At 35.0% G+C, this 23,908-nt stretch overlaps 1 protein-coding gene and 1 pseudogene across 1 annotated transcript in view; one reads left to right on the top strand and one right to left on the bottom strand.

The window, feature by feature from the left end:
- Nucleotides 1–1,365: 1,365 nt before the first annotated feature.
- Nucleotides 1,366–23,908, top strand: part of LOC144256202 (bifunctional 3'-5' exonuclease/ATP-dependent helicase WRN-like) — a 58,364-nt gene continuing 35,821 nt past the window's right edge. Inside the window, 7 exon segments of the mRNA XM_077801271.1 lie at nt 1,366–1,510; nt 2,755–2,903; nt 3,588–3,737; nt 4,921–4,990; nt 10,236–10,350; nt 18,423–18,843; nt 23,614–23,694. Coding sequence (XP_077657397.1) covers nt 1,366–1,510; nt 2,755–2,903; nt 3,588–3,737; nt 4,921–4,990; nt 10,236–10,350; nt 18,423–18,843; nt 23,614–23,694 — 1,131 coding nt within the window.
- On the bottom strand, nt 21,223–23,534 carry LOC144255805 (lymphoid enhancer-binding factor 1 pseudogene; annotated as a pseudogene).

Genomic DNA, 23,908 nt, shown 5'->3' with positions numbered 1-23,908 from the left:
CCTTCCTCTTCCTCTTTCTTCTTCTTCTCTTTGGTACCAGGAATTAGACTTGGGGGCACTTAACCACTGAGCCACATCCCCAGCCCTTTTTATTTCTTATTTTCATACAGAGCCTTGCTAATTTGTGTAGAGTCTTGTTAAGTTGCTGAGGCTGGCTTTTGAATTTGCAATCTTCCTGCCTCAGCCTCCCAAGTCCCTGGGATTACAGGCATGTGCTTCTCCACCCAGATCTATTTCTTCTTTGATAATCAGTGGTCTCTACCACTTACATCTTCAACTTTCTTGGTGAAAAAGCCTACACCTAAATCAGTTTCTCTGGGGCTGGGGTTATAGCTCAATGGTGGAGCATTTGCCTAGCATGCTCATTCCAATCCTAGTGCAAAAAAAAAAAAAAAAAAAAAATCAAGTACCTTCTCTGCTTTTCCTTTTTCCCTGACCTTCACCCCTTAAGTCCTCACTGCCTCAATTGCTCCTTGATGGCTTTAAACAGATTAAATTTTGCCTACTTTTCTATATATTTTTTTCTGTTGGAAAAAAATATATAGAAATATATTGGGGCTGGGGATGTGGCTCAAGCAGCAGCGCGCTCGCCTGGCAGGTGTGCGGTCCAGGTTTGATCCTCAGCACCACATACAAACAAAGATGTTGTGTCCGCCGAAAACTAAAAAATAAATATTAAAAAATTCTCTCTCTCTCTCTCTCTCTCTCTCTCTCTCTCTCTCTTTAAAAAAAAATAAATATATATATAGTCTGCCATTGGCCATGATACTAGTTTTAGAAACAGAAGTTGTTTGCCATTCACTTTAAAAATTTTTTTTTCTTAGTTTTTTTAATTAGTTGTTCAAAACATTACAAAGCTCTTGACATATTTCATACATTTGATTCAAGTGGGTTATGAAATCCCATTTTTACCCCATATACAGATTGCAGAATTGCATCAGTTACACATCCACTGTTTTACATATTGCCATACTAGTCACTGTTGTATTCTGCTACCTTTCCTATCCTCTACTATCCCCACTGCCCTCCCCTCCCCTCCCATCTTCTTTCTCTACCCCATCTACTGTAATTCATTTCTCTCGCTTGTTTTTTTCCCTTTCCCCTCACATCCTCTTATATGTAATTTTATATAACACTGAACTAGTAGTAGTACTAGTACTAGTACTAGAACTAGTAAAATAAGTACTACTAGTATGAATTAGTAGTTGTATGTATCACAGATATCTTCTCCCATTATATGGTTTGTCTTTTAGATTTTGTTTGTCATTTAGTTTTAAAATGATGTCTTTAGTTCTGAAATTGTTTAAAATTTTAATGCAATTAACTTACACTATTCTTCCGGTCAAAACCCCCCACCCCCCCAGCATGAATCTGTCTGATGGAGATGTGATAGGATTTGATATGGAATGGCCGCCAGTATACAGTAAAGGGAAACTAAGCAGAGTTGCACTAATTCAATTGTGCGTGTCTGAAAGTAAATGGTACTTGTTTCACATTTCATCAATGGCAGGTTGGTTATCTCTTTTCTTTGTTTCATTTTTATATTGCTGATAATTGTAATATGTTAACTTTATCCCTGTAAAATTAAACTCTTTCATTACCTGGTACTTCTTTCATCATCTTACATTTATTTAACTACTTAGTTTCCATCTGATTCACTCATATTCCTGTTTAATCTTTATAGCACCCTGTGAAGCATTGATATTTTTTCTGTTTTAAAGAAGAGAGAAATGCACCATTTGACCCAGCTATTCCCCTTCTCGGTCTATTCCCTAAAGACCTAAAAAGAGCATGCTACAGGGACACTGCTACATTGATGTTCATAGCAGCACAATTCACAATAGTAAGACTGTGGAAGCAACCTAGATGCCCTTCAATAGACGAATGGATAAAAAAAATGTGGCATTTATACACAATGGAGTATTACTCTGCATTAAAAAATGACAAAATCATAGAATTTGGTGGGAAATGGATGGCATTAGAGCAGATTATGCTAAGCGAAGCTAGCCAAGCCCTAAAAAACAAATGCCAAATGTCTTCTTTGATATAAGGAGAGTAACTAAGAACAGACTAGGGAAGAAGAGCACGAGAAGAAGACCAACATTAAACTAGGATGAGAGGTGGGAGGGAAAGGGAGAGAGAAGGGAAATTGCATGGAAATGGAAGGAGACCCTCAGGGGTATACAAAATTACATACAAGAGGAAGTGAGGGGAAAGGGAAAAATAATACAAGGGGGAGGAATGAATTACAGTAGAGGGGGTAGAGAGAGAAGAGGGGAGGGGAGGGGAGGGGGGATAGTAGAGGATAGGAAAGGCAGCAGAATACAACAGACATGAGTATATCAATATGTAAATCAATGGAAGTGTAACTGATGTGATTCTGCAAGCTGTACGGGGTAAAATGGGAGTTCATAACCCGCTTGAATCAAAATGTGAAATATGATATATCAAGAACTATGTAATGTTTTGAACAACCAACAATAAAAAAAAAAAAGAAGAGAGAAATGAACTTTAGAGGATCTGGATGACCAGTAATACACTGTTGGTTCTAGCAGAGTACTTACACTCATTTTTTTCTTACCATTTATTAATCAGGAGTTTTTGATTTAGGCAAGAAAAGAAATACTTGAGGTGAATGTGTTTCCGAATTTAAACTTAACATAAGCAATTTAAAAATACAAATGGCATGTGTAAGAAATAGAGAATAAATCCATTATACTTAACAGAACTTATGGAAATAACAAAATGTTATAGTTTTTCCTCAGGGATTAAAAATGTTGCTTGAAAATAAAGCAATTAAAAAGGCAGGTGTAGGTATTGAAGGAGATCAGTGGAAACTTCTACGTGACTTTGACATCAAATTGAAGAGTTTTGTGGAGTTGACACATGTTGCCAATGAAAAGGTAGAAATAACAAGTGTATTATTTTCATAAACAAGACGATACTGTGGTTTTTCTCTGTGGATGTTATCTTGTTTTTTAAAAAATAATTTAAGATATGTACAGTTTTTGTATGAGTACAAAAGTTCTGAGTGAATGTACCATAATGAAACCTTCAATTTTAATCCATCATTTTGGCACTACTTAGTTTCTTTAAGTTTCCTGTCTTTCTTATCCCCAATTCTTGGTATTGTTTGACTTTATTTTCTATTGCAAATTTAAATATTTATTTTAAGTTTTTTTAAAAAGTATTTGTACCAATAACATTTTTTTTAAGAGAGAATATAAAGTAGCTATTGCGATATAATTCTCTGAGTGGAAGTTTGACCATTAATTCCACTTCCTGTATTTCACATATTTTATTAATGAAGTCATTAAATTCTCATATTTGGCTGGGCTGTGGAAAGCATACTAAACTATTGGGCTTTCCCCCCCATGAACAATACTTATAAAGTCCAATAATTTTAATACCTACATGGGCAAAATTCCAGAGTTAAATTCTTATACTGTAGACTACAAATGAGATTTTTAGTGACAGAAAATGTACTGAGGGTTGTTTATTTGTGGCCTGGTCATGTGGTGGTATTCAGAAATATCTGATAATAGAAGAAAGTAATTTTTCCTATGTTGCTTTCTTATTACTTCTAGCTGAAATGTATAGAGACCTGGAGCCTCAATGGTCTGATGAAACACCTCTTAGGTAAACAGCTTCTGAAAGACAAATCAATCTGCTGTAGCAATTGGAGTAATTTTCCTCTCACTGAGGACCAGAAACTATATGCAGCCACTGATGCTTATGTGCGTACTTAAAGATTTTTAGGTTGTTACCTATTTTTTACACCTTAGCATAAATTACTTTAGAATAACTTTATTGTGGAAGAGGCATAAACTCTACTAAGATTATTAATATCAGTTAGGCAGCAAGAAATGCTTTCATGAATTGAAACTTAAGTCTTGGTATTAATTAGCAAGTATCAGTCAATACATTGCTCAGTACTAGTTATTTTCATTGTCATGAAGCCAAAATAATGTGTATTTTGTATATAGAAAAAAATGTGAAACTTGCTGAAATCATGAAAGACTAATGAGCTCAGGCTTGGAACGCACAAATGGTGATGTGTTCAATAATTGCTTATAGCAATTCAGAGTAAGAATAGTTGCAAGACATTTTCTATATTGAAACTGGCCTTATTTCTTATATTTAAACTGTGGTGAAAAATTGCCTTCAAATTTAACTTGCTGCTTCTGTTAGATATATTTTTATTAGTACAAGTTTATATATAGTCAAATCTCAGCTTATCTTTACAGATAGCATTATTTGTATATATGTATTTAATATGAGGAATATATTTTGTTCCACAGTTAATTTCTTTTTCCCTAATTCATACTTTCATTTGTTGATGAATTTATTGTTTCCCATTTTGCATCTATTTTTAGGAATGTAAGCTTAATTTGTAACCAGAAAAATAATTTGATTTTTCTTATCAGGGTAATAGGGTGATACTTTTCCTTTAAAAAACATTTAAAAACTTTTCAAACTATCAAAAGTTTTGTAGCAACTTCATTTGTGAAAAAATCATTTTACTTGACTATTCCTGTTAACCATTCTTAGAAGGAGAACTGCTCATACACTAACATTCTCAGCTGATTTATTGAAATGGAAGGAAGTAGATATCTGTAATCAAAGCAGATTCTCTCACTATAATGTATTTTGTTAAATTGTATTTATAAGTTATATGATACCTGCTCATATATTGAGTGTTAATAAACGAAAACTTATATTTTAAGGCCAAGGCAGGTTACTTTCTCCATTCTTACAAATGGAATGGTGATTAAATGAAGATATTTGTATACCATTGTAGGGTTAGATTCAGTATTCTGGGTGCTTTGGAGATCATACTTTTGGATTTATCTAAAGCTGAGATGTATACCTTTATTTTGGTTATCTTTAACCTGCACCTATTTTTCTGTTTTTCTGTAGGCTGGTCTCATTATTTATCAAAAATTAGAAATTTTGGATATTGCTATGCATATGTTTGCTCCAAATAAAGGTATGTTATGATCTAAAAAGATAAAAGGTGAATTTTCTTTTTTTGTGTGAGATTTATTTCCCAAAAAAACCCCAATATTCAGATATTTGTAAAAGTATTTTTCAATATTAGAACTTCTCAAATGTCTGAGCAGTGTTGATGTGAAGGTAAGATTTATCAAGATCAAAGATTAGAGTTTTAGGTTTGTTACTTGTGGTGGAGCAGCATTTATCACTTTTGTTTTGTAGCATTGGAATTTTGTTGGAAATTTGTTGGAATTGGGACATGTAGGTTTGATAATATCACCAAAGCAAAAAACTTTCCTCCAGGCTAGAGATTATGCATCCTTGCTATAACTATTTAAAATGCTTTATATGTTTAATGCTTTAAAATGTTTAAGATGCTTTATATTTTTCTAGTTTAAATTGCCATATTCTTTCTGCTGTGTTTCTTCACTCAACTTCAGTGCCCTTGTTAGATGTTGTGATAGATCAGTGACTGCATAAAGAGTTATGTGGAGTGGATGAGCATGCTTTTGTGTTATGTAGACCAGTGGTGGAATCCCAGTCGTGTGACCTGGGGTATATCTCTTTCCCTATGTTTGGAATGTGGATAATAGTACAATATGCAGCTGTAGAGAGAGTTTTTAATACAGCTTGAGCTTCTCTAATCTGAAATATGGAAGGCTTTGAAATCCAGAACTTTTTGAGTGTAAACATGATGAACATATTTTGAGGTATTCAATAATATTTCCTAGAGAGTGATGTTTTAGGCAAGACCTTAAATATGAGCAGGCATTAGCTACCTGAAGAGAAAGGGAAAAGTGTTGTAGACCCAGGAAAGGCCAGATGCAGAGTGTTAGAGATCAGAGATATCATGCTGGTTGTGAGCAATTGAAATATATTGAGTCTAATGGGGTAATATAGGAGAAGCAGAAAAGGGAAAGAAGACAGGCTGTGTTAAGAAGTTCACGTTTCCTCCCAAGAGCAATTGAAGATTTTAAACTCAGGAGTGAAAAAACATTATATTTCAAAATAAAACGGAACAAAACAAAATTTGAACTATAGAGTACAAAGTGTAGGAGGGCAAAAGTCAAAGTGTGAATTCCCTTTGGGAGACTATGATCGTAAACCCAAATGAGAAGTAATGTTAACTTACCAGTTCTTTGTATTGAGTGATGTGGATATCGTCAAATTACATTTAGTAGATTGGTATTATCAACAGAATTTGAGATATGGATGAGAGGCCACAATTTTTTTTTATCCATTCATCCACTGAAGGGCATCTGGTTTGGCTCAGAGACCATTTTAATAGTCCAGATAACAGATGATAATTGTTTGGATTAGGCTAGTAGCAAAGAGAGTGGTGAGAAGTGGTGGATTCTGTAGATTTTTTAATATTTAGTGAAGTATTTGTAGATGAATGGTCAAAGACCATTCTTATGTTGTTGGCATAAACAACAGGAAGGAATTTGGGGATGAGGATTCATACAGTATGATTTAGGATGTTAAAGGAGAGAAACCTCTAAGACAGCAAAGGGGAGGAGGCTTGTAGGCATTTAGATATGTAGGCTGTATCAGAGGACAACATGAGTTAGAGGTAAAAAATTGGGACTAAACTCTAAAGAACTCTTAGTCTTTAATGGTTGCATGGAGGAAAGAACACCACAGGAGTTATCCCAAGTATGGAGAAATCCAAGTGAAGAACATGATTTAAACAGGAGGATGTTATCAACTGTTAAATTCTGCAGAGAGTTTGAGGGACTGGGACCTAGAATTAATCATTAGCTTTGGTAATGTGGCAATGTTTGTAAACTTTTACTGTAGTAGTTTTAGTGTACTGGGTGACAAAAGAGAGAGAGTGGTCATTTGGGACATTAAAGCAGAAAGGGGTCTAGAGGCTTTGGTAACAGGAAGGTATCATAACCATAGCAAGTGTTGAGTAGTGGAATGATGTGGGTGAAATCATATTAATGTCAATAGAGGAGTAATTAAATCTAAGGAATGGGATCTTAGATGTGTGTAAACAATCTTTTTTAGAAGCTTAGTTTGAAAAGGGAATATTCATTGATTCATATAACACACATTTGTTGAGTGCTTATTATGTGTTTTGTAAGTGCTGGAGAAAATTCTTTGAGCAAAACAGCCCAAGCTCCTTCATTTCATTTGACTGAAATGAGTGAGGAAGGCAGGTGGTTATCTGAAGGATGAGCCTTGCATAATTAGAGGAACAAGTGCAAAGCCTCTCAGGTTGAATGCTTGCACTTGATACAGTGAGTGTATCTGAAGAGAAATGAATAGGGGTAAGAATGGTGGGAAAAGAAGCTTGAGCCAGATCATTTAGGACATTGTATGCTGTGAAGCTGACTTCATGTTGTATTAATGAAAACAAGTGTGGTGCTAGGTGATGGGGAGCCCTTAGAGGGTATGGTGCAGAAGAATGGTATGATTAAAATTTTATTTTAAAAGGGTTTTCCTGGCTGCTGTAAGAGGGAAGGGAGTTAGGAGACCATTTTATTTATTTGTTTGGTTTTTTAGTTGATTTAAAAAAAAATGACAGCAGAATGCATTACAATTCTTATTACGTGTATACAGCACAATTTTTCATTTCTCTGATTGTATATAAAGTATGTTGACACCAATTGTGTCTTCATACATGTACTTTGGATGGTGATGTCTATCACATTCCACCATCCTTGCTAATCTTCTGCCCCCTCCCTTTTCCTTCCACTCCTCTGCCCTATCTAGAATTTATCTATTCCTCCCATGCTTCCTCTCCCTACCCCACTAGGAATCAGCCTCCTTAAATCAGAGAAAACATTCGGCATTTGTTTTTTTGGGATTGGCTAACTTCATTTAGCATTATCTTCTCCAACTTCATCCATTTACCCGCAAATGCCACGATTTTATTCTCTTTTATTGCTAAGTTAAATTCCATTGTGTATAAATGCTATATATATATATATATATATATATATATATATATATATATATATATTTAATCCATTCATTCACTGAAGGGGATCTAGGTTGGCTCAGAGACCATTTTAATAGTCCAGATAACAGATGATAATTGTTTGGATTAGGCTAGTAGCAAAGAGAGGTGGTGAGAAGTGGTGGATTCTGTAGATTTTTGAATATTTAGTGAAGTATTTGTAGATGAATTCTAAGAGTCAAGACTGAAAGAACAATCAAGATATTTTGGTTGAATCAGTTGATAAATGGAAAGGTCAGTTACAGTGGAAGATTATGAGAAGAACAAATTTTGGTGAAAAACATTTAGATTTCAATGTTGGACTTGATACATTTTAAATCGCTTTGATACTTATATGATATTTTAGTTGGAAATGCAATTTTGGAATTCAGGGAAAAGATTGAGGTTGGAGATGTAACTTATGAAACTGGACGAGAAAATAGGGAATGAATGAGGGCTGAGGCTGTGGGTCAGTGGCAGAGCACTTGCCTAGCATGTGTGAGGCACTGGGTTTGATCCTTAGCACCACATAAAAATAAACAAATAAAATAAATGAATTTTGTTCATCTACATCTACGATTTTTTTAAAGGGAATTAATGAAATAAAGAAGAGAAGAGGTATTGACATCAAAGGGCACTCCAACACTTAGGTGAGGAAGATAAGAGAGCAGCAAAGAGGACTGAGAAGGGGAATTAATGAAGCAGGAAGTATCAGATTGTGGTGTTTAGGGGCCAGGTGAAACTGTTTTAAGTAGGAGGAAGTTTTCAGCTGTTTTAAATTTCTGAGTTTGAGCGAGATGAGGATTCAGGGTTAACAATTAGGTTTAGTAAAGTAGAGGCCATTAGTAACATTTCCAGAGGCAGCTTTACTTTACTGATAGGGGTGAAAGATTAGTTGGAGTTAGTTTAGACAAAAATTGAGAAATTTGAGACAGTGAGTGTGGACAATTCTTTTAAGGGTATTTGTTGTAAATGAAAATAAAGATATGAATACAGATCAATATGTGGTTTGGAGAGTAGGAGGATAAAGTAGTCAGTCCTCTTATTGTTTCTATTTTCTTAGTGAAATTAGAGGTGAAGCTATTTCTTGAGTAAAAGGAAGGATAAGCGGGTGTTGGAGGCTCAAAGAGAAAGGAAAAGTTGTCAAATGGTCATCTCTCCAGTGGGAACTATAGATCTGTGCCAGGAATTTAAAGTGAACTGAGTGATTCTCTTTGTGTTTTATTTTCATCTATATTCTTCTGCTTGGGTGTAGGTAAAAAAGCTGGATTTCATTAGAATAAGGGTTTTGCCAAATAAGTACCATTGAGCAGGAGAGCAAAGATGTTGAGAGTCTATGCATCAAATGAATGATCACTAAAATGGGAGTAAGAAAAGAAAGACAATGGAGTGGGACTAGGAGAATAATGGAAAAGGTGGTAGGTTCAATAGATTTGGTTCTGAAAGTGTCAAATAATTGTATGGAAAGAAAGTCATGCTGGTGCTCATGGGGAATACTTATAATTGAATTTTTTCTTCTTTTTTATATTTTTATTGATGTGTACTTGGAGTAATGAAGTGATGATTTTATTGGCAATTACAAGGTCAAAGATATATTTAAGGGAATAGGTGGCCGAAGTCAGCTGAAATGGAGATGTCAAGGAGTGGAAATGGCCACATTTTTGGATGGACCATGTCTGTGAATGCTGAAATCACAAGGAATGATCACAGGAATAATTTTAGAGGGAAATAGAGTTAATGAACAAGGTGTTAAAATCAACACATAAAGGCATGTGATTTTGAGATGACAAGAGAATTGTAGCAATCAGGAATAACAGGTTTTATGGCCCAATGTCAGATGCTTTAGAGCTAGACTTTTTAAAGGACAAGGGAAGTTGTGATGAAAAAATGCTAAGAAAGGAAAGGTTGGGGGAAAGGAGAACAGATTTTGTGCTATTGATGGAAAATGAGATATAATGAAATTGATAATTTGGAAAATGATTACTGATTAGAAAGTCTTGCATTTGATTTTGGTTTTGACTGGTAATGAGGGCAATGAAGAATGACTGTTAGAAGAGATTATATTTACCAAACTGTATCAGCCCTCATGTTACTGTATTGATTTCTAATTTAGAAATAGTGCAGATGAGTGAAGCAAAGTGATATGATTTGGAGATGAATAGTCTTTTTTGTTGGAATTTAGTTTAAGGAAAGAATATACAAATCTGAGCCCTAATACTACTTAATGAAGTAGCTGAATAAATATTTTTGTTTTGCAGTTTGAAAATGAATATTGATTTTTATTTTTCCCTAGAGGAGAAAATCTCACCTGGTGAAGTAAAGAAACAGTTGACTTCAATCTCTGAGGAGATGATGTATTTGGCTAAGCATTTTCCTGACAGTTGCAGAAAACTGGAAAATTCACAGAGGTTAAATATGTTTTTATCAATTACATTTATTCTCATTCCTATATATGAAGAATTGACTGTTCATAAAGGTGGATTTATATATACATTCGTCCATCCAAACGTCTAAGGATTTTCTGTCTTCTTTATAGGCTATTTTATGAACAAATTATGTTTTTGAAATTACTTTCAAAACATAATTTTGAAATTACTTTCAAAACATAATTCCTGGAATAACATATTTCAAACACTGAAAGAAAATGGTTTCCAACCAAGAATCATGTATCCAGCGAAATTAAGCTTCAGGATGGAAGATGAAATTAAAACCTTCCATGATAAACAAAAGTTAAAAGAATTTGCAGCTAGAAAACCATCTCTTCAAAAAATCCTTGGCAAAACATTGCAGGAAGAGGAAATGGAAAATAACAATGAAAACCAACAGTGGGAGGTAGGACAGTAAAGGGAGGAAAATAATCAAAGAGGAAAACAAATCAGGTTTAGTAACATTAATAAACAAATACGGCTGGAAGAACAAACCATATCTCAATAATAACCCTAAATGTTAATGGCTTAAACTCACCAATTAAGAGACACAGGCTAGTTGAATGGATCACAAAACAAGACCCAACAATATGCTGCCTACAGGAGATGCATTTGATAGGAAAAGATATACATAGACTGAAGGTGAAAGGTTGGGAAAAATCATATCACTCATATGGACTGCGGAAACAAGCAGGAGTGTCCATACTCATATCAAATAAAATAGATTTCAAGCCAAAGTTAATCAAAAGGGATAAAGAGGGACACTACATACTGCTCAAGGGTACCATACACCAACAAGACATAACAATCATAAATATATATGCCCCAAACAATGGTGCAGCTATGTTCATCAAGCAAACTCTTCTCAAGTTCAAGAGTCTAATAGACCACCATACAATAATCATGGGAGACTTCAACACACCTCTCTCACCACTGGACAGATCTTCCAAACAAAAGTTGAATAAGGAAACTATAGAACTCAATAACACAATTAACAACCTAGACTTAATTGACATATATAGAATATACCACCCAACATCAAACAGTTACACTTTTTTCTCAGCAGCACATGGATCCTTCTCAAAAATAGATCATATATTATGTCACAGGGCAACTCTTAGACAATATAAAGGAGTAGAGATAATACCATGCATCTTATCTGATCATAATGGAATGAAACTGAAAATCAACGATAAAAGAAGGAAGGAAAAATCATGCATCACTTGGAGAATGAACAATAGGTAACTGAATGATCAATGGGTTTTAGAAGACATCAAGGAGGAAATTAAAAACTTCTTAGAGTTAAATGAAAACACAGACACAACATATCAGAATCTATGGGACACATTGAAAGCAGTTCTAAGAGGAAAATTCATTGCTTGGAGTTCATTCCTTAAAAAAAGAAAAAACCAACAAATAAATGATCTCATACTTCATCTCAAAATCCTAGAAAAAGAAGAGCAAAGCAACAGCAAAAGAAGTAGAAGGCAAGAAATAATTAAAATCAGAGCTGAAATTAATGAAATCGAAACAAAAGAAACAATTGAAAAAATTGACAAAACTAAAAGTTGGTTCTTTGAAAAAATAAATAAAATCGACAGACCCTTAGCCATGCTAACAAAGAGAAGAAGAGAGAGAACTCAAATTACAAGCATATGGGATGAAAAAGGCAATATCACAACAGACTCTTCAGAAATACAGAAGATAATCAGAAATTATTTTGAATCCTTACACTCCAATAAAATAGAAGATAGTGAAGGCATCGATAAATTTCTTAAGTCATATAATCTGCCCAGATTGAGTCAGGAGGATATAGACAACCTAAACAGACCAATATCAATTGAGGAAATAGAAGAAACCATCAAAAGATTACCATCTAAGAAAAGCCCAGGACCGGATGGGTATACAGCAGAGTTTTACAAAACCTTTAAAGAGGAACTAATACCAATACTTTTCAAGCTATTTCAGGAAATAGAAAAAGAGGGAGAACTTCCAAATTCATTCTACGAGGCCAACATCACCCTGATTCCTAAACCAGACAAAGACACTTCAAAGAAAGAAAACTACAGACCAATATCTCTAATGAACCTAGATGCAAAAATCCTCAATAAAATTCTGACGAATCGGATACAAAAACATATCAAAAAAATTGTGCACCATGATCAAGTAGGATTCATCCCTGGGATGCAAGGCTGGTTCAATATATGGAAATCAATAAATGTTATTCACCACATCAATAGACTTAAAAATAAGAACCATATGATCATCTTGATAGATGCGGAAAAAGCATTCGACAAAGTACAGCATCCCTTTATGTTCAAAACTCTAGAAAAACTAGGGATAACAGGATCATACCTCAACATTGTAAAAGCAATCTATGCTAAGCCTCAGGCCAGCATCATTCTGAATGGAGAAAAATTGAAGGCATTCCCTCTAAGATCTGGTACAAGACAGGGATGCCCTCTCTCACCACTTCTGTTCAACATAGTTTTCGAAACACTGGCCAGAGCAATTAGACAGACGAAAGAAATTAAAGGCATAAAAATAGGAAAAGAAGAACTTAAATTATCACTATTTGCAGATGACATGATTCTATACCTAGCAGACCCAAAAGGGTCTACAAAGAAACTATTAGAGCTAATAAATGAATTCAGCAAAGTGGCAGGATATAAAATCAACACGCATAAATCAAAGGCATTCCTGTATATCAGCGACAAATCCTCTGAAATGAAAATGAGGACAACCACTCCATTCCCAATATCCTCAAAAAAAATAAAATACTCGGGAGTCAACCTAACAAAAGAAGTGAAAGACTTATACAATGAAAGCAACAGAACCCTAAAGAGAGAAATTGAAGAAGATCTTAGAAGATGGAAAAATATACCCTGTTCATGGATAGGCCGAACTAACATCATCAAAATGGCGATATTACCAAAAGTTCTCTATAGGTTTAATGCAATGCCAATCAAAATCCCAATGGCATTTCTTGTAGAAATAGAGAAAGCAATCATGAAATTCATATGGAAAAATAAAAGACCCAGAATAGCAAAGACAATGCTAAGCAGGAAGTGTGAATCAGGTGGTATAGCGATACCAGACTTCAAACTATACTACAGAGCAATAGTAACAAAAACAGCATGGTACTGGTACCAAAACAGGTGGGTGGACCAATGGTACAGAATAGAGGACACAGAAACCAACCCACAAAACTACAACTTTCTTATATTTGATAAAGGGGCTAAAAGCATGCAATGGAGGAAGGATAGCATCTTCAACAAATGGTGCTGGGAAAACTGGAAATCCATATGCAACAAAATGAAACTGAATCCCTTTCTCTTGCCATGCACAAAAGTTAACTCAAAATGGATCAAGGAGCTTGATATCAAATCAGAGACATGGCATCTGAAAGAAAAAGTTGGCTACGACCTACATACTGTGGGGCCGGGCTCCAAATTCCTCAATAGGACACCCATAGCACAAGATATAACATCTAGAATCAACAAATGGGACTTACTCAAACTAAAAAGTTTTTTCTCAGCAAAAGAAACAATAAGAGAGGTAAATAGGGAGCCTACATCCTGGGAACAAATCTTTACTCCTCACACTTCAGATAGAGCCCTAATATCCAGAGTATATAGAGAACTCAAAAAATTAGACAATAAGATAACAAATAATCCAATCAACAAATGGGCCAAGGACCTGAACAGACACTTCTCAGAAGAGGACATACAATCAATCAACAAGTACACGAAAAAATGCTCACCATCTCTAGCAGTCAGAGAAATGCAAATCAAAACCACCCTAAGATACCATCTCACTCCAGTAAGATTGACAGCCATTATGAAGTCAAACAACAACAAGTGCTGGCGAGGATGTGGGGAAAAGAGTACACTTGTACATTGTTGGTGGGACTGCAAATTGGTGCAGCCAATTTGGAAAGCAGTATGGAGATTTCTTGGAAAGCTGGGAATGGAACCACCATTTGACCCAGCTATTCCCCTTCTCGGTCTATTCCCTAAAGACCTAAAAAGAGCATGCTACAGGGATACTGCTACATCGATGGTCATAGCAGCACAATTCACAATAGCAAGACTGTGGAAGCAACCTAGATGCCCTTCAATAGATGAATGGATAAAAAAATGTGGCATTTATACACAATGGAGTATTACTCTGCATTAAGAAACGACAAGATCATAGAATTCGGAGGGAAATGGATGGCATTAGAGCAGATTATGCTAAGTGAAGCTAGCCAAGCCCTAAAAAACAAATGCCAAATGTCTTCTTTGTTATAAGGAGAGTAACTAAGAACAGACTAGGGAAGAAGAGCACGAGAAGAAGACCAACATTAAACAAGGATGAGAGGTGGGAGGGAAAGGGAGAGAGAAGGGAAATTGCATGGAAATGGAAGGAGACCCTCAGGGGTATACAAAATTACATACAAGAGGCAGTGAGGGGAAAGGGAAAAATAACACAAGGGGGAGGAATGAATTACAGTAGAGGGGGTAGAGAGAGAAGAGGGGAGGGGAGGGGAGGGGGGATAGCAGAGGATAGGAAAGGCAGCAGAATACAACAGACATGAGTATGTCAATATGTAAATCAATGGAAGTGTAACTGATGTGATTCTGCAAGCTGTATACGGGGTAAAATGGGAGTTCATAACCCACTTGAATCAAAGTGTGAAATATGATATATCAAGAACTATGTAAGGTTTTGAACAACCAACAATAAAAAATAAATAAATAAATATAAAAAAATAAAATAAAATAAATAAATTTTCATTGTGATTCTTCTTTGATCCAATAGGGATCAAAGTATATGACCTACTCCTTAAAAATTCCCAGCATTTTAAGATTTTGTATGTTTTGTTATGTTATTGATTTCTAATTGACCCCTTTGGTCAGAGGATAACAATATCTGCATTTGTTCCAGGATATAGCTTATTTAATTAAATATACGAAGTTAATTGAAAAAAAAAAGAAATTACTTTTGTATTTTTGTTAAAGCAAAATAAAATAAGCACATGTTAAGGAAAATACTTGATGCAAAGTTGTCTTTTTTTGTTATGAGCATCTTTCATTTAATTATAGTTTGATCACTTGAAATCTTTAAATAAAATAGGTTATCATCTGGTTATTATTTAAGACTCTTATCTACTTGGCAGACTATTAAAATAGAGGGTATACAATGTTTAAAAATTGTTTTATGGTGTAACCACTAAATAACTTGAGATACTTGGATTGAATGTTCTACACCGATTAATAGACCTTAGACTCCAGGTGCTATGTAGCTAAATCTTTTTGGAACCAAACCTTGCTTTGGTTTTAATTGCTGAATGACTTTTTTCTTAAGTCTTTAAAAGCAGGAATGTTCTGAATAGTGAACAATGTAATAATGTATTTTGTGGGCAAAGATATTTGTTAGAAATGTGAAGCGGTTAGCTGAAATAGAAAATATTTGACTCTGGGAAAGTGCAGTGTTAATGTATTCTTTTTTGGATAAGATTTGTGATAGATTTTGATTAAGAGATTAAAGAATGTAGCATAGAAATTCAAATTTCTAAGTCATTTTTTCCCTTATGAAGTTGTTTTGGTGGTTTTTAGGTAACTTAGAATTTTGAAAAAATATAACTTTTGAATGAGTAAAAGGTACTAGTAAATCCATTTCTTTGTCATTTTTACATTTTTCTATAAAATTAGAAAAATCATCTTTTATCTGATTTTTATATACCTTTCAGATTTTTGTACTGGCAGTTAAAATATCTACTTAAGATAAATTTCATATGTTTAATGCTTTTCTTCATAACACCAAAGCTAAATAGATTTTCTTAAAACTTAACAATGAGAAATATTGGGTCTCATAAAATTTTAGTGTCAAAACAATAACTAATCAAATCTCTTATTTCATGTTCTTTGTTATACATCTTCAGTAAAACATAACTTATTCAGATGATACTTCAGAACTAGGAGGGAGCAAAAAAGGCCTTTTAGTAGCCAAAATACCTGCCATAAGCATGCAGTTGGACTCACTTTCTGCATTTCCAGTGGAGTGAATAGGCTGCATTCAGAGTACATTTGCTTTTTGTTTATAGATTGAGTCTGACAGGCTAGGATTTCTAGTTAAAATGACAGTGATATGAATAAAGAATGATATGTACACGACAGCAGCTAGAACTGATAGCTAGCAGTCTATGAAGGAGTAGCCAAATTTTAATAAATTTGAAATAAAACTCTTAAAGAAGTTTGAAATTTATTGCATAAGGGAACATATGTTTCAGTAGAACCTGGAAGTTCACTGAATATAGTATTGCAGAGTTATTGATTTAAATTCAATACATTATTTGTTTTATTGTTGTTATGTATTTGATATTCTGCTGGATGCCAAGGCTGTCCACAGGCAACTAATGCATGATAACAATCCCAAGAAAGAAGGGGTGTATATTATGTCCTATTAAAGAAGGCAGAATGGCCTTTGGTATTTGTTAGAGTAAATATTGAATTACCTTGTGTGAAATATTTTTTGAGATTAGTGCAGGATAAATGAGCCAATCTATTGGTTGGTTGATCTGTGCCACTTTTGCTATATTTATATTACAGCATCCTGTACATTTAATAATTAAGCTGTATCACATAACTGTTCCTACTAAATTATTATAGACAGTTCTTCAATTTGAATAACTGTGTATAATGCTAAATATTCTTCTCTCTTTCTCTCTCTATACACACACACACACACACACACACACATATTAGTTGTTGATGGACCTTTATTTTATTTATTTATATGTGGTTCTGAGAATCGAACCCAGTGCCTCATACATGCTAGGCAAGCGCGTTACCACTGAGCCACAACCGCAGACCTAAATATTTTTAATAGTTGTATATAATGCTAAATATTCTTTATAAGATTTAGAGAATTTTATAATTTTAAAATCAATGTTTTGGGGCTGGGGTTGTGCCTCAGTAGTAGAGCACTCACCTAGCATGTGCGAGGCCTTGGGTTCGATCCTCAGCCCTACATAAAAATAAATAAAATAAAGGTATTGTGTCCAACTACAACTAAAAAATAAATATTAAAAAATGTTTTTAGTTTTTGGATTTAATTTTGCTGTTGATTTTGTTTGTGTTAATGTAGAGTTTGCTTAGAAGCTTAGGCCCACTTTGAAGTGCTATTAATGATACAATTTTCAGTATAGAAATAATTCCTGGTGGGAAATTTTTCTTCTATATTTCAAAGGATATGTGTCCAGTTTTGATAATTTTGAAGATGCAAAAAGTATCATTTTTAAATTGTAGCATAAGCACTATTATGATTTGCATTTGGGACTAGTAATTAATTGATCAGTGAGTTGAAAAAGTTAGCTATAAAATGAGATCATAAAAGTTTGCTTTTAACTTAACATATTAATATATTTGTTCCCAATTTTTTGATATGTACCAAGGGTTTTTTGTTTGTTCTTGTTGTTTGTTTTAAATTATAGGCCTGCTGTTTGTAGTTCTTCAGGGTCTTTCTTGTTCAGACTATACTCAAAATATATTATCTACATTTTCTCATTTCAGTTTCTTTAAATTGGAGAGAAAAATTAAGATGCTTGAAGCCATCTGAGTGCACAGTCCTAGGAATTTTCCTTCAGATTTTCATTTTTGACTATAGTTTATCAAATAACTTTTTTCTTTTTAAAAGAAATTTGCTAGGTCTTTCCATGTGTTCAACCCAGAATTTAATGAAATAGTTTTTCTTTTATGTTTCATTGACTTACTTTATAGTTAATTGAATTAGTTACCGTGCTCCCCCCCCCAATAAGTAAAGCTGGCATAAATAAGTTGATTATCAAACACTGTTTACTCTTAGCATACAAGTCAGTTGTTAGATGCAAAAGTACCTTGTTGTGCTAGAGAGTGCCTACCACCTATCCTTACATGGGCACGAGGGACTAGGGGATGAAAAGTAACTTTATCCAGTGGGTCTTCTAGCAGAAGGTCAGTTTAAAAGCTTTAAAGCTTGCTAGTATAGTTAATGCAATTGAATTGAATAAGCTTTCTTTAAAAATTTTTTAGGGTTTCTATAATTTTGAAGGATATTTCAGAAAATCTATGTTCACTGAAGATGATATTTGGTTCTTCTAACACCGAGACTGAACTGAGGCCCAGCAGTAGCTTTGATTTATTATCATTGGAAGATTCAACTGTTGGTAGACATCAACAGAAACAAATTAGAGAACATAAAATTTTAACTAAAGATGAGCCATGGGATATAACACTTGATAATTTAGTTAAACATGATGGAAAAGATGTACTTGGAAATGAAGTCAAGCAAGAAGATGGATTTAAAGATGGAATAGAAGACAAGAAATTGAAAGAAAATACGGAAAGAACTTATTTGATGTCATTAGATATTACAGATCAAGAACTCGAAATTTTGGAACAACAGGCTCAGGAAGAATCTCCTCTTAATGATGTTTCTTACCTTTCTGCTGAGGTACTAAATAAGGAGGAAACACTTTGTTTATTCATTAGTAGGGATTGTCTTTTTTCTTTATATGGACACATAGTAAATATTTTACAGTTTATGGAACATACAGCTACTCACTTCTTCCATAGAGACAATTCTGTAGTGTGACCATAGCCACAGACAAATGTAAACAAACATGCCTTCTGTTTTTTAATAAAACTTTACATATAAACAGTGGGCTGTATTTGGTTTGTGAGCCACAGCTGTTGCCCTGGACTTAGTATAATAAATAGCACTATATGGTGGAAAAAATTTATAGTATCAATAGACATTTGTTGTAATTTTCTATTTTATAATTTCTTATGCTTTTTTTCTTTTTCTTTTTTATATAATAAGTATCTGTTTTTGTGTATTCTTTACATATCTGCTAGTGTTTACTCTTCTAAACTTGACTTTTAGGTAGTTTTTATTTCATACAGAGTTTGTTTACCTGCTAGGTAAAGTTTTTAGTAAATACCTCATGTTTTTGCTTGACATGTCTTACTATCATCTTTAAAAGTCAGGTACTTGGGGCTGGGGTTGTGGCTCAGCGGTTGATTGCTTGCCTCACACTTGCGAGACCCTGGGTTCGATCCTCAGCACCAAATAAAAATACATAAGTAAAATGTTTTTCCCCCCCTTAATTTCTCATTTGTTTTTCCTTAGTTAAGAAGTCCATATTCTCTGGAATTTTATACATTTTTTGTTAATAAGATTTTAGATTTTGAAAGCTTGCTAATAGGATTATGGCCTCATTTTTCTAATGGAAATGAAATTGGAGAAATTCTCTGCTTTGATCACTATATTAATAATCATTTCTATTATGTAGATATACTTTATTTTAAAATTGCTTTTCAGCTATTCTCATTTCAATCATTTGTTCAGAAAGCAATTTCCTCCTTTGGGAAATACCATTTTTTGCTAGCATCTGTATTACTCTTTAATTTTCTAGACATTTATTTTTAGATATATACTTTAAAGTGATATTTTTAATATATAGAATTATGATAATATTTCTTGACTATTTTTAAACCAGTTATAATTTTTATTATATAATTATTAGCATTTTTCCTTATTCATTCATTCATTCAAGTTTTTCAATTATTTATTCAAGACCTTATTTAAAAAGTAAAAGAGGGCTAGGGTTTTGGCTCAGTGGTAGAGCACTTGCCTAGTGCATGTGAGGCAGTGGGTTCAGTCCCCAGCACCACATTTTAAAAAGTAAAAGAATTTTTTTTTAAAATGACACTTTAAAAAAAATGTTTTATTACAAAGCTTCTTTTAAAAAATGCTCAGCACGTTAACTCAAACTGGAATGACAAATGTTAGATGACAATTTGGGGCAAAGGCTGTGCCTTGCTATTAAAAAAAAAAAATGGGTACATCAATGCTCATTTTAACAACTGGCATAAAATCCCACTAATTGGCTAATAAAAACAGATACAAATACAGAACATTTAAAGTAATAACAATTCAAGTGCTGGGCTTTTTACAACAAGGGAGTGAAAAGGAAAGAAATAAAAATTCACTGCAAAAGAGTCTGCTGACAGTATCTGTTAAGGTTTACCATTTAAAAAAAGAAAAAAAAAGAAAAAGTGAGTGAAATAGGATTGCCAATTGCTACCAACAGTGGATTTGGCTATTATGTTTATTTAGCTCTATCGAACACCTTACAAGGACAGAGAGGCCATTATTCATTACAGGCAATTCACAGAGAAGCCACTTGTTAGACAAGATGTCTCAGAAGAGGCTTCTTTTCATTTTGTTTTTATTTCAAACTTTTCCAGACCTTTGAATTTTTTTTAAAGCTCATAGCTAGCAAAATATACAGGAAAATTAAAACTAAGAAGTGTAATTTTTAAAAATTCAAGTTTAAAAAAAAAAGAAGCAAACATAAGATTGATCTTTTGCACTGTTAAATAAAAGCTTTAGAAGAAAGGAAGAGAAAGAAAAATGAAGACAGAAACAAAGGGGAACTCTTCCACAAATTCCTCCACTGGGGTGCTGGTGGATGTGCTGGTTGCTGGCTCCAGTTGCGCATGGCCGGCACACGCAGCCAAGTTACTGTCCTTGCCAAAAGGTACAGGTATGGACACAAGATGCTCTGGGACGTGCACTCAGAGACGAGGGGAGAAAAGCTGCTCAGCTGACCAGGGCCTGCTAGCATTCTCATGTGCTTTTTAATTTCTTTTTCTAAAAAACAACCTTTTTATGCTTTCTTTTGGAAATTGGCTCTTGCAGTAGACAAAAGGTGAGTTGGCAGTGATTGTCTCTATGGATCAGCGTCTCTAGCAATGACCTCAGGGTAACGTTGGTGTCAGTGCTCCTTTGGGGTCGACTGGGCAAGCCGTGGAGACAGTCTGGGTTTTAACAAGCTTCCATCTCCAGAAGAGGTCCTGGGGTCGCTGCCTTGGCTTTGCACGTTGGGAATGAGCTTCGTTTTCCACCTGATGCAGACTCCTGCAGCTTCTCCCTCTTCCTCTTCTTCTTCTTACCATAATTGTCTCTTGCAGACCAGCCGGGATAAAGCTGCATATGTAGCTGTCTTTCTTTCCGCGCTAATTCATAATATTTAGCCTGCTCTTCACGGGACAAGGCATGCCACCTTCTGCCGAGGGTCTGGTTGATAGCTGCACTTTCCTTTAAGGTACACTCAGCTACGACATTCGCTCTCATTTCTTTCATGTATAACATAACAGCATTCAGAGGCTTCTTAATGTGAGGTCTTTTTGGCTCCTGCTCCTTTCTCTGTTCATGCTGAGGCTTCACGTGCATTAGGTCACTGTCAGTGTGGGGATGCTCCTGTTTGACCTGAGGCGTTACAATGGCTGGATGAGGGATGCCAGTTGTGTGGGGACCAGGAGGACCAGGAATCATATGATGGGAAAACCAGCCAAGAGGTGGGGTGATCTGGCCAACACCGCCCGGAGACAGCGGGTAGAAGGTGGGGATGTCAGGAGCTGGCGGGTGTCTGGACATGCCTTGTTTGGAGCTGACATCTGATGGGATGTGTGACGGGTGCGATCCTGGAGAAAAGTGCTCCCCGCTGTAAGTGATGAGGGGAGTGAGCGGGTGGACCGCATGGGACGGCTGCACCAAGGGCACTTTATTTGATGTTCTCAGGATGGGTGGAGAAAGGGATCCATTTGACATGTATGGGTCGTTATTCATATTTGGCATCATTATGTAGCCAGAATAACTAGAGTAGGAGGGTCCCTTGTTGTAGAGGCCTCCATCTGGATGCTTTCCATCACCTGGTGTCCGTGGCTGGCGGGGATGATTTTGGACTCTTTAACCAAGGAGGACTTGATGTCAGCTAAGTCGCCTTCCTCTTCGGGGTGACTGATTCTCAGCGAAGATCTTCTCCTTCTGGGGATCGCCCTCGTCCTTGAAAGGGATCATCTCCTCCGTGGCGCAGAGTTCCGGGTCCCCCCCCCTCCCCCCGCGAGCACCCCCGGCTACAGCAGGAAAGAGAGGGGGCAAGAATTTTTATCTCCTAGTAAAATACTTCCTTTAAAGACCTTTTTTTTAAAAAAAAAAAAAAAAAAAGCTTAAAATTGGCAGGTCAATTAAGGCTATACTTATCCCACTTCTAGCTTAAATATGCATTTTGGAGGCAGATTCTCTTCCTTCCTTCCTCCCTCCCTCCCTCCCTTCTTTCTTTCTTTCTTTCTTCCTGGGGATTGAACTCAGGGCCACTCAACCACTGAGTCACATCTCCAGCCCTATTTTGTATTTTATTTAGAGACAAGTTCTCACAGAGTTGCTTAATGCCTTGTTTTTGCTGAGGCTGGCTTTGAAATCACAATCCTCCTGCCGCAGCCTCCTGAGCCACTGGGATTACAGGTGTGCACAAGTGCGCCCGGCTTTTTAAAATTTCTTTTGTGAGTTTTTGATCACTTGATGTACTGGGATTGCCAAATTATTATAAAGATTCCTCCTATCCAAACTTCAGCAGCAGACCAAGTAAATAACACCTTTTCAAACATATATAGATTTTCTTGGAAAATCACTGATTTATTTAGAGATACCACAGTCATAGTGTATTAGCTTTATATCCTTTTTTTTTAATATTTTACTTTTTAGTTGTAGTTGGACACAATACCTTTATTTTATTTATTTTTATGTGGTGCAGAGGATCCAACCCAGGGTCTCACACGTGCTAGGTGAGCGCTCTACCGCTGAGCTACAACCCCAGCCCCAGATTTTGTATCTTTTTAAAAAAATCAGTAGATTTAATAAAAGAATAATTACTGTTCTTGGCTTATATGGTTTTTTAGCCCTGTGAAGAGTTTCTTGTACTTAAAATGTTTGGGAGACACAGTTTGATGTTGTTTAACCACAGTTGAACTTTGTACTCTTATTTAGAGCAGGAATTTTATTTTATGTATGTTTATCTAACTTGTCTATCTTGCTGTATTTCTTTTTTTTCCTTTTATTCATTTATCCTTCTTCCTCTCCCTTTTTTTTTAGATATTTATTTTTTTAGTTGTAGTTGGATACAATACCTTTATTTTGTTTACACTTTTTTATGTGGTGCTGAGAATTGAACCCAAGGCAGGGCCTTGCACGTGCTAGGCGAGTGTTCTACCACTGAGCCACAACCCCAGCCCACCTTCTCCCCTTTTTAATACATTTGTTGAATAGAGAAGAGGAAGATATCTGCAGTTATCTAGCATATGGAAACATTATTTTGTAGGAAAGAGGATATAGATCGATTATACTGGAAATTAATGTTTGAAATACTTTCTTTTAAAGCATTTGTCTCCCACTGATAATGAAAAAGATTCATCTTACTTAATTGAAAGTGATGAAGATTTAGAAATGGAGATGCTTAAGGTATGTTTAAAATTTTGGAAAAGTTACCTATTCTTTCTAAAGGACACTTAATTAAGTAAACTATTATCTGATTCTAAACCAGTTTCCACAGTAATGAAGTTGCTACCAATTATGCAACATTCTAAGTACAAGAAACTCTTCACAGGGCTAAAAAACCATACAAGCCAAGAACAGATTTAGTGTTTTTCAATTCATACTTCTGTGTGTGTTTATA

Source organism: Urocitellus parryii, chromosome 7, assembly GCF_045843805.1.
Source record: "Urocitellus parryii isolate mUroPar1 chromosome 7, mUroPar1.hap1, whole genome shotgun sequence".
Lineage (NCBI taxonomy): Eukaryota > Metazoa > Chordata > Mammalia > Rodentia > Sciuridae > Urocitellus > Urocitellus parryii.
The sequence above is the reverse complement of the archived record's forward strand: the minus strand, read 5'-3'. Positions and strand labels throughout refer to the sequence as shown.